The sequence below is a fragment of the Eschrichtius robustus genome, chromosome 2 (assembly GCF_028021215.1).
Source record: "Eschrichtius robustus isolate mEscRob2 chromosome 2, mEscRob2.pri, whole genome shotgun sequence".
Taxonomy (NCBI): domain Eukaryota; kingdom Metazoa; phylum Chordata; class Mammalia; order Artiodactyla; family Eschrichtiidae; genus Eschrichtius; species Eschrichtius robustus.
The window spans coordinates 146,465,983-146,484,197 of record NC_090825.1 but is presented as its reverse complement, the minus strand read 5'-3'; the positions used below and the strand labels follow the sequence as shown (position 1 = coordinate 146,484,197).

Here is an 18,215-nt window from a genome sequence, read left to right as displayed (position 1 = left end):
AGCAATTTCTTTCTTTTTTCCTTTCCTTTGAAAAGAGAAACCCAAGACAAAAATTCAATGTTCTCTTCAATTTTATTAGGACTAAGTAAGAAAACAAAGCTATAAATTTAAGAGTTTTACAGCATTTCCTCCTCTCACAACCATATTTCAGTTTGGCAATGTAGGTCCTTAATGCTTATGTTTATCCTGAAATCCGCATTTGAAAAATATCTATCAATAGGCAGTTAGAAAATCCTGGTAAGGGTTGCAAATTAAATGAATTTGGCAGTCCTGCGGCATTTTCATAGAGATATTTTAACGGCATCACCTCCTGTGGATTGGAATACTAAATACTTTATTGAAGAACAAAACAGAACTGTTTTTATCTCTAGTACTTGCAAAATGAAGTACCTGAAAGCACTTCTGCATGTATTATTTATTCATCATGATAGAAAAATAGCCTTAACCTAATAAATTACATTTAAAAGCATTTAGTGCAAAAGTTTTGTTTATGATAAAGCAACAGATTTAGTTCTTTATCGGTAGCTTAAAGCACCAAGTTTTCTTTATACAAATTAGACAGATGGTGCTTACAGTAGAATTTACTAAAGGTCTGTCACAACAAATGCAGCCAAGCTGCATATTTAATCACTGCAGAATCTTGTCTACCTGCAGCTGCCAACTGCTAATCCAATTTCCCTGATAAATGTGGCAAGAGACACGATCAGCAATAAAGAGCATCTAACTCCATTTTCCTGCAGGGCGTCTTTTGATGAACATTTAGGACGGAAGCACGGAGTGCACTGTGTGGCCTTGGTTCGTGGCAGCTGCATGCATTCTGAGGCACAGTTCTCAGGTTACTCACTTAATTCTGCCACTATCATTACGTTGCTATTGATCTCAGTAGCTGTTGCCTACACAGCATTACTCTAGATGAAGCTGAATCAGGCAGTTATCATGCATCAAACTTGCTCAAAAGCCTGGAGATTTCCCCTTAATTACTTGTGATTTTATTTGCAAATACCGTTAAAGTGTAATCAAGCAGTCACTTTCCAGGGTCGTTAAGAACTTGCTGGTTTAGGGATATATCACTGGAACTCCATTAAAAATGACTCTAGGAAGATGGTTTCTATCAAACTAGATGGGATTACATCAAAACGGGCTTGGAGTATAATGAAATCTTCAAATGAGACAAATGTAATTTTTATACAGATAATGTTTTTCAACCTCACGGCTTCTTTTTGATATAAAGGGCAGCAATAACCACCTTAAAGTTGCAAAGATTTTTTTGGTCATTAAAAATATTTGGGAGACATCTAAAAAATACAGCTAACATGAGTAGAAACTCTGGTGAAGAATTTCAGCAACACTATAAACACAAAGAAAATCTCTAAGATCCTTTTTTGGTTTTAAAAATTCTATGACTATTGCATGTTATAAACATTCATTTCAAAAACTCTATGTCAAAATAAAAAGTATAGTATTTGGTTAATTATTTTTTAGTACAAGAATTACACTAAATAATCACCAAAGGCCATCATTCTTCTATTTGGCTTCTTACTGCTAATTTTTTTTTTTTTTGGTAGAGAGAAGAGGAGCCATGCAAAATGACCATCAATATTTTCAACACATTTCAAATAACGATGAAACATGACTCAAGTATCACCAACAAAGGTGCCTACATTCTCGGTATATATTTATTAGTCTTTTAAGAATAATAACCAGTGTCAATCTATTTAATACAGCCCTGATACATTAGAATTTCAGAAGATGTTATTCCTATTTAGCAGATCTTGTGCTCCCCATCCCCCATATTAAAATATGGGGCTGTTTTGTCACAAACAGCTTGCTACACTTAAGGATTTTACTAATAAAACATAATGTTGTCTTAGATATTATGACTGTTGCCACAGCTGAACTGACTTGTCAAATCAATCCTAATATGGCTCCCACAGGCACATAAAAACCTTATTTAGCTATCAGTTATCCTAATCACTTTGTTCAGTTTAAGAATGCAATACTTCAAGACCAGCTCCTATTTATACATATATGCCTAGCCATTTAATAAAGCCTTGATTTATACAAATTCTTGTTTAAAAATATTTAGAGATGTAGTATTTTAGCATGTGTACATTTGTGCATTCCTCCATATAAATATGTTGAAACATACAGCGCGGGGTCGATGAGGGAATAGGGACATTTAAAGTGGTGTACCCACGAGAAATGTTCTTTTAAAAGATACTGCCACGAGAGACAAATGCATCATCTAACCATAAGCTATCTGAAATCATTCGATAACCTCAAAGTCCATTTGTATAAGAAACTAGAAAAGTACTTATATGAAAAGTACAACTCAAAGACACATGCAATTGGGAAATTAAGATTGATGAAGCACAAAGCACACACAAATATGCAGACCTTTTTCTGAATCTATACATCCTAGAATGAACAAAATCGTCTTTTCTCATGTTCGGAAACTAACCCACCTTTACATCTTCCTGTTTAAAGTTGTTACTGAATATCTGTAACACTGTTTCAAAAGAGACTGTAAGAGGCAGCATGAAATTCTCAAATTCGTCCTCATCTTCGCCTATCAGAAAAACAAAAGGGTCATTACGGTTTAAGATGCATGCTACTGTCCATTAGCCTCCACAGTGAGTGCTTCATTCAGGCTTAGAAACGTTCTTGAGGAGGGGTCAGCCTGCATTCACATCCATACCACATTTTGTGCTTTGGCTCATTGAATATTCTGGTGTTTTGCCTTCTCTTTTGCGCCAAATGAAATAGCAAAATTACTTACCAGCCATTTTTTTTCCTGGCTCTTTATTGGATCAAATAGACTTATGCCCCAGGCTTCTCAGCCCTTCAGCTCTTAGGGCCCCCAGAGCTTCCCTAATGCCTCAAGGAAAGGCACTTTCAAAGCCTCAGAGAACAGGATCTTTTTTCCCTTTCTCTTTAGGTGCCAAGGCCCTAAAGGGCTCACAGACTCAGGTGCCCAGATAGCCCTAAGTTATTATTCTCTTTTATTTATGTTCTTTTTTTATTAATTTGTTAAATAGATGTCAGGGAAACTTTTATCTCCAAAGGGGATGGGGTCCCTCATGGGTCATTTGGATTTTAAGTACATTCTCCATGAGTACACTTCCTTTTGCAATAAGCTTCTTTTTCTTTATATAAGAAGGGGAAAAGAGACATTTTCTATTGTTTTTTCACTTTGAAGGTAGAATCTTCATTTAACATATGGATATGTTACACAATTGATAATTCATCCTTTTCAAAAGGGGTTTCCTTCAAATGAGAAAGTTTTCTCATTCATCCTATGCCACAGGGAATTGTGAGTCCCACTTTACTGATGAAGAAACAGGCAGAGAAATGTTAAGCGACTTGCTCAAGGTAGCATACTTAGTTGGAGGTGTAACTATACTGTCCAGACCTCCTGATTTCTATGCTAGCAGTTTGTAAATAGAGGATTAGAGAGGAAACCAGATCTCAGAGAAGAGGTCAGTGGTTCTCGAAGTTTGGTCCTTGACCTAGCAGCACCAGCATCACCTGGGAACATGTTAGATATAAAATCCCGGGTTTCATCCCAGATCCAGCAATTTTTGTTTTAAGAAGCACTCCAGGTAACTCAGATGCATGCAAATGTTTGAGAAACACTGGCCTATATATTATTCTACAGATAAGGAGAGCGAGGTCCAAGGCCACATACACAGAAAATCAATGGCAGAATCAGGATCTTTTGACTCTTAAGGAGTGGCTGATCTGGCTGACCCTGATCTTTTGTGACTTCTCTTTTCCCTTTAACCTTACATACTTTGTTTCTGGAGTCCAACAGATTCAGGGACTTAGCTTTCTTCAGAAAGAGATGTCAAAAGGCCAATGAGTCTTTCCTAGTATGCTGTTCGACACAAGGATCAGCGTGCTAGGTGAGGGGGAAGGTAAACCAAATTATAGTGACCTCGTGGTGCAATGGTAGTAAGTCTGACTCCAAATTATAATCCCTGCCCTGTCAACTAGCTATGCGACCAAGTTACTCCTCTTAGATACACCCTCTGTCAACTGTGGATAACATTAGAGACCTTTATAGGAGCCAGTTTTATTTTTCAAAGCCCAGGTCAAATGATAGCTTTCCTAATGTCTGAGCTAAGCTCCCCTTCAAGTACTAAGATCCTACTGCAAGCATTCCCCTTCTCCCTTTGGGTTCTCACAGCATTTTGTCTGATTCTTCACCTTTGTCTGATCCTTTAGATAGCATTTATCAGTCTGCTGTGAATGGCAGATATTTTAGCAGATAGCTAATACTAACACTTAATAATACCACCTATATCATTCTACCACTACCACCATTTGATGAAGGTTACTGTGGGGATTAAATGAGATAAAATTTATAACGTGTAAATGTAAATTATTAGATCTATCAGCCTACACTGATAGTATCTTCGGCTTTGCTTCTGGAGAACCGAGACTGCATCTTTTCATTTCTCTGTGAAGGAGAATGATGTAGGCTAAGCCCCTGCAATAAACAGACCCAGTGTCTGGCTCCACCATGCACTGTTTAACTTTGGATACTTAGCTGATCACTTTGTGTCTCAGTTTTCTCATCTATAAAATAAGGATAAATACCTATCTTTGAGGATTATTGTGTATATTAAATGTTTTAACACAGGAAAAATAGATGATGCACCTAGAACAGTGCCTGGTACATATTAGGGAAATACTGTATTTGAGTGAAAAGTAGTTGCTCAATTAAAGGTAAATTTTAAAAATACCTTATTTTCTTAATACCTAATATAGAAAAATTACTAACTGAAGCAAACATCAAATCCTTAAATATATAATACATTATATTTTAAACCATGTAATTTTACTCTTCTAGTATGGAATTAATGAGAACAGTGATAATGATCACTGCAGGCAGATAAGGGTGCTAGACAGAGTCGATGCTTTGAAAGTTCTATGCTTGAATCCTGGTTCTGCTACTATTAGCTGTCTGCCTTTGGATAAAGTCTCTTCACTCATCTGTAATTAAGAGACATAATATTTACTTCATAAAGTTAGCTGTGAGGATAAATGACAAAACACTCGTAAGCCCCCTTGCTCAGTGCCTGGCACTTAATAAATGATAGCCAGGAGCATTTTTGTTGTTTTGAGTTTAACATGAACTTAACAGAGGTGATTATGGTGGTCAAATAAAGTGTGACCACGAGGTTGCCAGACCAATACCCTTCCTCTGGGAGCAAGGTAAGGATGTTTACTCAGAACAAAGACAAACTCAGAACTTGAACATTTAAACCCTTCCTTAGTATACTGAGCTACAGATCAAAAAAACTTCCTGATTCCATCTCTTTCCTCAATCAAATTTTGAGGCAAATAGGGACATCAGGAGCACAAGAGAAGGCCACCAAAATGTGAAGGGAGAAGTCAAGGAGCAAATACTGAAGAAAGCAAGGTGAGCAATTCTACTTAAATGTCACTTCCTCAGAAAGGACTTCACTGACCACTCTAAAACAGTACCACAGTGTGTGCCCTCCCCCCTCACCTACTTTCCCACCCCATAAACTACTTCACTTTTCTTATGGGACTTACTATGACTGGCTATTAATTTACATATTTATTCATTGTCTTTCCTACTAGTAGAATGTAAGCTCCTTGGAGAAGGAACTTGGTCTGTTTTGATCATGACTGTATTCCCAGTGCCTAGAGGAGGGTCTGGTGGTCAAGTAATATTTGTGTAGTGACTGAATAACAGTAGTTATTTCTTGAGTACTTTTTATGTGCAGTCAATGAATGTGGTACTTAATTTACTTAACGAACACCTATGTAGCTCTTACTACCTTCAAAGCACTGTTGTAAGTCATTACCAGTCACAACAATCCTGTAAACTAGTATGATGATTTCCTTCATTTTACATGTGAACAGAGAGGTTCAAGGAGTTAAGTTGTTTGTCCAACATCCTCTGCCTGGTAAATGTCAGTGAACCAGGGTCTCCAATTAGTTCTGCTTTACCCCCCAACTTCATGTTCCTCCCCCCATGTCTCTGATGGGGTGGAAGGTGTCAGAGGTAGGGACTGAAGTCAGGGTCACAAAATCTTGACTTTGCAGTTGCATGAAGTCAGAAGAGGGTGAAGAACAATTAGCTTGGTTCTGGTGAGGAGAAAGGAATTCCTCAGCAATCACTTGAGTTTAAGGTAGGCAAACGAGAGACACTGGTGCATTATTCCTATAGAAACGTTTATGTTTCAGTTAGCACTGTTCCTATTACTGCAATGTGATATGTTGTATCATCTAAGCTAGAAAACTGGTCATTTTTTTTTATCTCATGCAAACAACTTTATACAACATCTATTAAGGATTTTTTCCTCATTTGTATTACCCACGGAGGTATCATTTACTGTTTCTGATACGAAAAGAGAAAACATGCGCTCTTACAACTTTACATTCAAGTATGCAGTCATATATTATATTTAGTATGCCGAATCTACATGTGATCATTTTATGAATAATAATGGAAGCTGCCAGTTTTTTTTTCTAACAAGACGAGGGCCCAGACACCAGTATAATTTGAGGGTGAAGTGCCAATTTATAGGCTACTATTTTCATTGGCATCAGAAAGTAAATACTAACGTAACATCCTAAGTTCTCAGTCATGCATAGATAAAAATAATATTCCTCAGTGTCGACTTAAAAAAATGCACAACATGAGAATTGCGAGTTATGTTTTATTTGGGGCAAAATGAGGACTACAGTCCGGGAGACAGCATTTCAGATAGCTCTGAGAAACTGCCCTAAAGAGTTTGGGGGTAAGGTCAGTATACATGTGATTTTGGTGAAGGGGGAGCACATGCAATCAAACACATATTTTTTGCAGAAGGTTTTTGCCAGTCTTGTGAAGGTTACTGCTAGTCACAAGGAGCAGACGTCACCATGAAGGATTTTAGTGCTTTTCTAGATATGAGGAGATACAGGAATTGGGCTCATAAAATTGTCTCCTGAAAATATCTAACTATCTGAAGACCTGTTCTGCCAGTTTTTTCCAGTGCACAGAGCGCCTCATCTCTGCTCTCCACCTTGAACTCCTTTCAGGGGCTGTTGAAAGTCAGCAGCTGCAGCAGCTCATGATTTAATCCTTGTAGAGGTAGATGGCAAGTGCCAACGGCAAGTGCCAATCTGTAACTGACATCAGCTTTTAGGGAAAACCCAAAGCTAAATCCCCTCTACTGGATTTCTGAGGATCTGATTCAACAGAAAAGTTATTCATTTTATGAATTTCAATTTTTTTTCCTTCAGAGAAGTCACATTAAAATACAAATAGTAACTATTTTAGTATGTTGGCTCTCAGATATTTTATTTGTAGGACACTTCATTTGTTATTTTGTATAACTTAAAATCTAGGTTGGTGGGAATGTATAATGGTGAAGCCAATATAATATGATGCAGCCACTGTGGAAAACAGTTTGGTAGTTAGTCAAAAAGTTAAACATAGAGTTGTCATATGACCCAGCAATTTTATTCCTAGGTATATGCCCAAGAGAACTGAAAGCATATGTCCATACAAAAACTTAACATACGAATGCTCAGAGCAGCATTATCATAATAGCCAAAAGGTGGAAACAACCCAGCTGTTTATCAACTGATAAATGGATAAACAAAACGTGGTATATCTGTACAATGGAATATGAGTCGGCCAAAAAAAGAAATGAAGTACTGATGTATGCTAAAATATGGATAAGCCTCAAAAACATTATGGTACATGAAAGAAGCCAGATACAAAGGTCACATATTATATGATTCCACTCACACTTAATGTCTAGAATGGGCAAATCCATAGAGACAGATAGTAGATTAGTGGCTGCCAGGAGCTGGGGGTAGGGGTAATGAGGAGTGACTACTTTAAGGTACAGGCTTTCTTTCTGGGGTGATGAACATATTATGGAATCAGATAATGGTGACAGTTGCACACCTTGTGAATATTCTAAATACCACTGAATTATACACTTTCACAGGATGAATTTTATGGTATGAGAATGTCACCGCCCCCCCAAAACCACCACCACCAAAAATCTGGGTTTGCTTCCCACCTCCCCCCCTTAAATGTAAACAGTGAAACTTCTCATTTCCTCAAATTCAAATGCAAACTGCAGCTGGGTTACTGGGGGGTTGGGGGAGTGACCAAGGAGAAGCAAGTAGTAATAAATGATGGTAGCCAACAGTTACTGAGGATTTATTGTACGATATGTATCGTGTGAAATACTTTGGTATTAGTGATAGGTCAGTATAGTAGGCTGAATAATGGCCCTCCAAAGATGTCTACATCCTAATCCTTGGAATCTGTGAGTATGCTAGGTTATATGACAAAGGAGAATTAAGGTTGCAATCAACTGACTTAAAAATAGAAGATTATTCTGGGTTATCCAGGTGGGTCCAATGTAATCGCAAAGGTCCGTGAAAGTGTTAGAGAGAAGAAGGGGAAAATCAGAGAGATGGCAGCATGAGAAGAATTTGACCAATCTTGGAAAAGGGGGCCATGAGCCAAGGAAAGCAGGTAACCTTAAGTTGCAAAAGGCAAGGGGACAGATTCTTCCTCAGAGCCTCCAGAAAGGAACACTGCCCTGCTAATACCTTGATTTTAGCCCAATGAGACCCATTTGGGACTTCCGACCCCCAGAATTACAAAATAATAAATCTGTAATATTTAAGCCATTAAGTTTGTGGTAATTTGTTAAAATAGTAATAGGAAACTAATACATCAGTAAAGATCACGTCTAATGCCATGAAGCTCTTAATGAGAATTAAGAGGAGAGGCAAACAAGGAGATACAGAGACAGTGAGTGAAGAAAATACAGCTGACCCTCCATATCCATAAGTTCCACATCCTCAGATTCAACCTACCAGAGACCAGAAATATTCAGGAAAAAAAAATTCTAGAAAGTTCCAAAAAGCAAAACTTGAATCTGCCATGGCTGGCAACTATTTACCTAGCATTTACATCCTATTAGGTATTATAATTAACCTAGAGATGACTGAAAGTATATGGGAGGATGTGTGTAGGTTATTTGCAAAACTACGACATTTTATATAAGGGACTTGAGCAAATGCAAATTTTGGTATGGGGGGGCGGGGTGTCCTGGAACTAAGCCCCTGTGTATACTGAGGGACAACTGTAACCCGTTTAAAACCAAGTACCAATGGGTAATCTCGTAAGAGCCAGTGACTTCTGCAGGTCTAGGCCCATATCATCTGCTGTTCCCCAGCACTTTATTAGGATAGCACTTCTAAAGTTCTACTAGAGGGGCTTCCCTGGCGGTGCAGTGGTTGAGAATCCGCCTGCCAATGCAGGGGACACGGGTTTGAGCCCTGGTCCAGGAAGATCCCACATGCCGCGGAGCAACTCAGCCCACGAGCCACAACTACTGAAGCCTGAAGCCTGCGCACCTAGAGCCTGTGCTCTGCAACGAGAGAAGCCACCACAATGAGAAGCCTGCGCACCGCAACGAACAGTAGCCCCCGCTCGCCGCAACTAGAGAAAGCCCAAGTGCAGCAACAAAGACCCAACGCAGCCAAAAATAAAAATAAATAAAGTTCTATTAGAAAAAGGCTTGAGAAATGTGCATAGCTAGATTTAACTTGGGCCCAAATTTGGTTTTCATTTCAGTTTCCCTCTAAACTGCCTAGGAGTTTTAGCTGGCTTTGAAATAACTTATGGTTTTGGGCAGGGCAGGATGTTTTAGTGTCAGTCAGGAAGTGTCATCAGCTCTTGCTTCTATAGGAAAATAATAGCCCAAGTTCTAAAGGTAGAGTAGCTGCGTAAAGGGTATTGGATCTGCCTCATTTTGAGGACCCAGTGTCAGTCAGTGCCCTTAACAGTGTATTTAATCAAATATCTGTCATGATTAATACATACTGAGTACTTGTTTTGTGAAAGGAATTGTTCCAGGCCCTTTCACACATGTTTATCTTATTTAAGCCACATGACAGCTCTTCAAAGTAGATATCTCCATTTAATAGATGAGAAAATTGAGGCACCCTTTAATTCCTCTCCCTAGGGAACCAGAATGTTTATTTTAGTTCCCAGAAGAAAAATACACTGCCTACTGCAGACTACTTACTCCTTTTCTAGCAAACCTATCCTCAAAGTTTCACCCCTGAAGCATCTCATTCCCTGGGGTGCTCTGGACTCTCTACCCTCAAAACCAGGTAAGTTATTAACACTGGATCTGGACTTAATGGGCTGCTTTCTGCCTAAAGGGCCAGCTAATTAGTCTTAATTATCTCATTACAGATTCTAAGTATTTCCAGCTGCTTTTTTACCCCTATTGCCCACTTCCCCTCCCCCCACCAAATGTCTATTTTCCGGATAGTCTGTGCCAAGTCATGGACACAGGTGATATATTGATGTATTCTTCCTATTTATCAGAACATCAGCTATTTCTGATCAAGCTTCTCACTTTCTAAATCCTCCTGGGATATCTACCTCTGTGTTCTTTTTTCCATGAGAAGAAATATGCTTTAGCCAATTATTAGACATAAGAACAAATTTCAAAAACTACATTTGACTTTCACTGACCACAGAACTGTAATATACAAATAATAAACATGAATCTTACCTGTTTGATAGAAGTTTGGAAAGTAATCCCTTCTCCCTTCTTCTCACTGACCCCGAACCTCAAATCAATCATTCAGTCCAAATAGTTCAAATACAAATGAAGAAGAAAAAGTTACACTGCCTAATTGATTGAGAATGTGAAAGGCAAAGTAACAGTTTAGCAGAAGTGAATGAGAATATGTGGTCAGAGGGCTACAAGTTATATGACTGACCTTCCGCAAGTCATTTAATCTCTCTGTACCTCACTTTTCTAACGGATAAACAATGCAATAATACCTATTTCATGTGGGCTGCCCTGAAGATCAAATAGGAAAATGTATGTCAAAGTGGTCTGCAAACTATAACTTTGTAAACAAACGTTAGTTATTATTAATAAAGAAAAGGAAGTTTCTTTCCTCAGTGTATTTTTACTTCTATCTTTAGTAGCTATTTCTAGAATACTCTTCCCTTTTTATTCAAGTCATTTACTTGCTATTTAAAATTTTTCAAATTTAAGCTAGAGGTATCTTCAGGTGCCAATTACCTATTATAAGCCACAAAAGTAGATGGATACTATGCTACCTTCATCCCTAAAGAGAGACTCTCTCTCTTAATGTCTATAAACACCATTTTAATATTAGTATCCCCGTGATCATTAAAAGTATGACTGCTTGTTAGAGTTTGAATATCTGAGGAAGGTACTACTCAGATCCCATCAACATGCTTCTCATCTGAGTAGTTCAAGATAAGGTGCAATCATAAAATGTCCAAGGAAAATAAACTATGACACCGAGCAATTCTAAATCTGTGGTTGGTAAAAACTTAATTTGCAACTAACAATATTTAGTTCTCTACAAAACAAAATGCTTTGTTGTAGCTCTTTCCCACACTTCCCCTCTGCAATATTTGTCAACTGAATTCACCTCCATTCCAATTAAACAAAATAGAAGGTTTTTATTTATTCAAGTATTTTACACTGAACAGCTCCCTGGAGCTGTTCGCCATTTACTGACTTGGGTAATACTATCTTTCCTTTAGTTTATTAGATTGACAAAGTTAATTTAAAAATAACCTTGGGAACTTTAAGTGATTCTTGGTCAGTTACTATTTTCTCCTGTATGTATGCTCTCTCGTGAAGGGATGTTTTTGCATTAATTTTTTTTTCTTTCTCTCTCTCTTTTTTTTTTTAAATTAATTAATTTATTTTTGGCCGCGTCGGGTCTTTGTTGCTGCGTGCAGGCTTTTCTCTAGTTGTGGCAAGCGGGGGCTACTCTTCGTTGTGGTGCACGGGCTTCTCATTGCGGTGGCTTCTCTTGTTGCGGAGCACGGGCTCTAGGCGCGTGGGCTTCAGTAGTTGTGGCTCGCGGGCCCTACAGCGCAGGCTCAGTAGTTGTCGCGCACGGCCTTAGTTGCTCCGCGGCATGTGGGATCTTCCCCGACCAGGGCTCGAACCCGTGTCCCCTGCATTGGCAGGCGGATTCTTAACCACTGCGCCACCAGGGAAGCCCTGCATTAATTTTTATAATTTCTTAGAATACAAAAAATACGTGGCCAACATGAAACATCATTCTGACGATGAAATGCTTTCAATTCTGTTCTTTATACAAGTGAACATTTCGTCTAGTTTAGCCAAGGAGCAATTTGATAAAGTGGTACAACTGTTTATTGTCAACACCCTCCCCCCCATTTTAATCTGAAATACAACCTGGGGCACATGGCCTCTAATTAAATTCATACAAAGTACAAATTATTGAATAGAAACCAAAATGCATTTCAAAGTAAATAGCAATTAATGTGACACCCAATTTCTTCACCTTTTTTAATCACTCCAATGTGCAGGGCTTATACACAAAGCATATTCAATTTCTTTTGTAGGATTCAATTAGAATATGCTTTATATTTCAATCCAAGAATCACATCCAATGCTTTTGCAAGCAGGTTGGTTAGGTGTTTTTTCTATGTGATTCTTACAAAAAAAAAAATCACTGATATAAAAAGTTCCTCTTCAAATTTTTGTTTAATTTGAGAAGAATTCTCATGATCTAGTATTTCTCTCACTTAATACATGGATCTGTGCTTCTTTTGACAACATCACTACCTCTTCTTTCCTTGTTTCCATGACAGTGAACACCCAATAGAAAACTATAGAGCCATCTATATAGGAATTCTGACAGCAACATCCAGTCAATCTAGTTTGTGAGACAAGGCTTCAAATAATAAAACTGTGTTCAGCAGCACTCAACAAATGATTGTCTGTAAAGTAATAACTTGAACAGAGAGCAACAAGTGACTAATCGAGCACAAGAGTGGCGAAGTGTAGCTAATCACTTGCGAAAGTAATCAGCCACTTGATTTTTGTCTTGGAGAGCCCAATGATCAAACTACTCCCAGAGAGAACACAGCAGGCTGAGCTGATTTCAGGAGCCATGATTATGGCATTCTGGTTACAGTATACTTGTGTGTCATTCATTCGCCAAATACTAACTGAGCACCTACAATGTAGAGATACTGGGATTGGTACTAGAAAATATGAAGAAGGCAAAGTCTATACCCTAAAGGAGCTCAACATATTTTGGGAAGAGGAGCAACTCTGGTTCGTAACAGGGGAAGGAAGCTCTGATAATGTATACCACAAATCATCACTTGATGCTTACCATACACGTTTATTTTTAAAAGTGAAAAACACTAATAAATAAAAAAGTTTCTTTTCAAACAGTGTACAAGTTCCATGAGTGTAGCTGCTACTGTTTTTACTTTTATCTATTCCCAGATTCAATTTACTTACATTGAGCATCTACCATGTACCAGGTACTTCCACACAGCCTGTCTTTCCTTTTTCCCAAGGTATCTAAAAACTGCTTTCAGTGTAACAGATATTTACCTTTAAAAAAAAAGCTCTGAACCAAAAAATTTCAATTTATACTTTATATGTTCTTGGGTTAAATATTTCAAAGGAATCTAATCGTGCGAAACCTAATAAAACCCTATTATTCAATTACATATTTTTACTTCAGTTTCTCATACCTCACAGTTTACATTAAGCAATACTAAATAAAAGTAGTCTTCAAAAAGGCAGCGTGCGATGCAGGGTCTTTCTGGGCATCATCATGACTATCAATTATCAGTGCAAAGATAAGTGCAGTAGTGCTGTAAATACTGACAGTGCTATCCTGTTGTTTAAGCTACCACAGATTTATGAGGGCTCCTTTTGTCCATAATGGCCATACAAAAAAGGATCTTGACTCATTCCATTTCCAGGTCCTGAAGATGTGCGTGACATGAACCTCCTTCTAGGAAATTTCCTTTAGCTAGTTCTGTTTAACTTTGGTCTCCCTGCTTCTTTCACTCTGTTTGACAGGTCATTAAAAGAGCATTTTTAAGGCTTAGTAAACAAATTAAGTCTAGACAAGGGTGTTACTATCTCCTTTAATGCTTGGACAACAGGGAAAGCAAGAAGGCTAGCTCCTTGAGGGCAGGGGCCAGTATGCCTGACTGGTCTTTGTCTTGCCCTCAGACCTCAGCACAGGGTGCTCTCTAAATGATTATGGAGGACGATGACAAAGAGTCTGGGATGCTCTTCCGCTCTCCAAGGCAGCAGCTGAGAGGTAATACAGGCCAGTGTGCAGCATGCAAATCTGTCACTCAGATCCTCCATTTGCCTAAGGTAGCAGATGATTGGGTTTTGCATGCCTGGTTTACACTCTTCAAATATTTATAGACAGTTTTCTTTGCCTCAAGCCCTACTTGTCACTTAGCCAAGTTTTACATACATGGCTCTTTTAATCTTTCTTTAGAAATCAATCCCACTAAGCTCCTTAGTCATTCTAGTTGTATTTTTCTCAACTTTCGGCTGTTTGTCTTTCTGGTGACTTATTCTGTTGAAATGCATGAAAATAACACACATATGGAGCAGAGAAGGGTTTAGTCACCTTTCCATTACAAGGGTCAATGCCTTTTACATACAAAATGAAATTATTTATCCCTTTTCCTTATGTATGATCATGTTTTAAAAAAATCATGTTTAAGTTGATAGATCAATTAATACATTGCAAGAGAAAGGAAGAAAAAGTATCACCAGTCTTACATTTTCTAAGGATGATATCATATCGTCATTGATTGAATTCTCTCATATGTCTATAAACCGATTAATTTAACCTGCAGTATCCAAACATGGGGGAAAATGGGAATCCAGAACAACGTGCTCAACACAGAGAGGCTTAAGTGCCCATTTTAAGGTAGCTAGCTATCTACCTGTGGATACTTCTGGCTAACTTCAGCTTTTCAATGAAACAAAAACAAGCTAATTTTTCCCATTAGAAAAGTAATACAGTAAGGAAAAGTTCAAATAACCAGAAATGAGGAAAAGTCACCTATAGTGCACTACTCAAAGACAACATTTAACATTTTTGAAGAATTTCATTTAAGCTTTTTTTTTGATGCGTTGTTTTTTCCCTCCCAATGGGCATGCTCATAATCATTTGCACAGTTCAAGAGCTTACTTTTTTGCTTAATATTATAACATAAAACTTCATGTATTACTTTGTCTTCAAGTCATAATTTTTAATGACTACAGACTCTTCCATCAAGTAGATATGCCATAATTTTATAATTCCCTGTTGTTGGACATTTACATCATTGCCATTTTTTTTCTAGATTAAATGGCATTACAAAGAAACTCCTTGTTTATAAAGCTTTTCTGTATTTACGATTATTCTTTGACTTTGTAGCAGTAAAATTAATGGATCAAAGGATACCCAGAAAATCAGTTTTGAAGTAAAGAGTTAATACAACTACTATTTGAAGTGAAAAACACCACCTTATATACAAAAATTTGCCTTTTAGCTCTGATGCTAACAAGTGAATGCTCAAATCTCGGAAAGTTGTAGAAAACTGTCAAAGATGGCAAATTCCAATAAGTTAAATGCGGTACTCACAAATATGACACTTCTTTATTCACACAAGTATACTGTTGACCCCTTATTAATTAAGCTTAAATTCTTAACCTTACCTAGATCTACCATCAGAAGACGAGTGAGGGCTGTGTAGAAGGTTGTTCGGCACCTGAAGTCACTGAGACTGTAACTGTCACTGATGCCAAGAAAGGGGAAGTGTTCACTCTGATGAAAGCAAGAGAGCATCCAAAGTTACTAAGCTTTACCTAAACTACCCAGAAAACTCTAGTCATTAATTAAAGGAAATAAGACTCACCGTGTGATTTTTTAACATGAATTTCACGGCATCTATCTTCACAAGTTTTTTTAAAAGGATATAGGTAATAGAAGTTAAGGAATCTGGGGAAATACAATTGTCTTATCAATAAGTAATAGATCAAAAAATAACACTGAACTATAATGGCATCAGTTTCTATTTATGAAGAAAAAGTATTTTTTCTAAAGAGTATTACTCCTATAGAAATGCCTTACATTCTGTTAAGAATGATAATCCATTATTAACCAGTGCAATTACTTTTCCTATCTTATACATATTCTAGTTATGGAAAGGAAGAATGACTTTTATAATTAAGACAAAAACTTTACTATTAAAGCCTTGATAGTGGAAAATTAAAACTGACCCTTTTTACATTTTGGGTGTAACTTGGAACTTCTTTTCACTTAATATTATTTTATAAAAAATAACTATGAAAGATCCATAATAGGCTATCAAGAAAGAGAAAATTATTCAATTCTAAGAAACATGAGCTCAGTTAGTAGAAATCTAAGGAAGTTCTGTTTTAGATGAAGAAAATCAGAATACAATTAGGAGAATGTAGCAGATTGCATGTCCTCAAGTGTTGAAGGACAGGTTTAAAGGGCCTAATATTTCTCAAGTGCCTACTAGCTGTAAGGCATTTTATATTTGTTAACCCACCTAATCTTCATAATTACATTGTTAAATATTATTTATTATGTCTAATCTGTGGATAAGAAAACAGAAGCTCAGAGAAATTAAGTTACTTGCCCAAGATTACACATCTATGGACTGAGAGTGCTGACATTTGACCTGAGGTTTGATTACAAAGGCTGTGTTCTTTCTACTGTACCACATTATCACCTGAACAGTTCAACTCAGAATGAGAATAGAGTTGAAAAATCACAAACATGATCACAAAGCCTAAATAATTTCTGGTTAATGCCATCATCAAAGAAGGGCTGAAGTGGGTTCTAAGAACATCTATTCAGGACACAGACACCCTCTGCTCTTACTTAGGGTTTACCCTAAGTGTTTTCTAGTCATGTGTCTCCTACTCTAGCTAGGGCACCTCTTGGGCATTCCCTACATACTTACTCACACCTTTCTTCAAGCCGTAATAATCTTACATGGTTCCATTTATGTCCCAATGAACACACTGGCTCTTTTCCTTCACATCATCCCCAAATGCAGATGTATATTAACTCTGTACAGTGGGGCTGATAAGCCTAATTTAAAATTTTAGTCACTCAGGTGTGGGTGTAAAAGAGTAGAAAATGCACTGCAACAAAAGTTAGGAAACCTGGGCTTTCAGCTTGACTATACCATTCAATCAGCTGGATGAGAGTCTGAGTACTATACTCAGCGACTCTTAGCCTTAGTTTTCCTCTTCAGCAAACGAGGATATACCCAAGCTATCTTGGGTTGTGAGGCCTGTTGTAAGGATCAGATGATGCAAATGTCTTTGCTAACTGTAAATGAGAGAGGAGATACAAAGAAGCAGAGAATGTAGGGCTTCCCTGGTGACGCAGTGGTTGAGAATCTGCCTGCCAATGCAGGGGACACGGGTTCGAGCCCTGGTGCGGGAAGATCCCACATGCCGCGGAGCAACTAGGCCTGTGAGCCACAACTACTGAGCCTGCGCGTCTGGAGCCTGTGCTCCGCAACAAGAGAGGCCGCGATAGTGAGAGGCCCGCGCACCGCGATGAAGAGTGGCCCCCACTTGCCGCAACTAGAGAAAGCCCTCGCACAGAAACGAAGACCCAACACAGCCATAAATAAATAAATAAATAAATAAATAAATAAATTAATTAATTAATAAAATTTAAAAAAAAAAAGAAGCAGAGAATGAACATTTACAGAATGCTTACTACTTGCAAGGTTAATTCTCACAATCCCATGAGATAGATTCTATTTTTCAAATGAGGAAACAAACTCAAACAATGAAATAAAACTTTCCAAAAGACAGGCAATTAGGATGATTTACATTCAAGCCCCTCTGACTCTAAGGCAACCCATTCCAGTTGCACAGTAAGCAACTGTATATTTTGCTTATTTGTACATTATACTGTAAACTTTCTAAGGGCAGTGGCCGCATGTATGCATTTTCCTCAGTACACTGCTCTCAGTGGGTGCTCGATGCACCATGTGTTTCTGGAAGGTTGAAACAAGATCAGGGCTGATAGGTAGCAAGTCTTTCCCTGCTTACAAAGATGCAGATTTGATGATTTTTTCCAGTGTAAATCACTGAGTAGAAGAATTGCCACTCAAACTTCACTCGGTTAAACAGCGGTGGGGATCAATAAGCTAAGAAGTATCTTAAGTAATTACCAAATACAATTCTCTTACAATTGCAAAGTTAAAAGTGACAGGGTCTATGGGTAATAAGAATGCTGCCATTAATAGGAATCTTCCTGTCAGTGCTGCTAATAAACAGCAAGTCATGTTTTGACAATAGAATATTTAT

At 37.8% G+C, this 18,215-nt stretch overlaps 1 protein-coding gene across 5 annotated transcripts in view; it reads right to left on the bottom strand.

Annotated features, from left to right (window-relative positions):
- The window catches only part of RANBP17 (RAN binding protein 17), a 311,774-nt gene that overhangs the window by 68,953 nt on the left and 224,606 nt on the right, over window positions 1-18,215 (bottom strand). For all 5 annotated transcript variants that reach the window (XR_011073140.1, XM_068536342.1, XM_068536343.1 and 2 more), the window contains 3 exons: window positions 15,770-15,833; window positions 15,570-15,678; window positions 2,466-2,569 (listed from right to left, as the gene is read on the bottom strand). Coding sequence is in view for 4 of the 5 variants with exons in the window: in XM_068536342.1 (XP_068392443.1) it covers window positions 2,466-2,569; window positions 15,570-15,678; window positions 15,770-15,833 (277 nt within the window). In the remaining variant the exon portion in view is untranslated. The remainder of the gene's footprint in view (window positions 1-2,465; window positions 2,570-15,569; window positions 15,679-15,769; window positions 15,834-18,215) is intronic.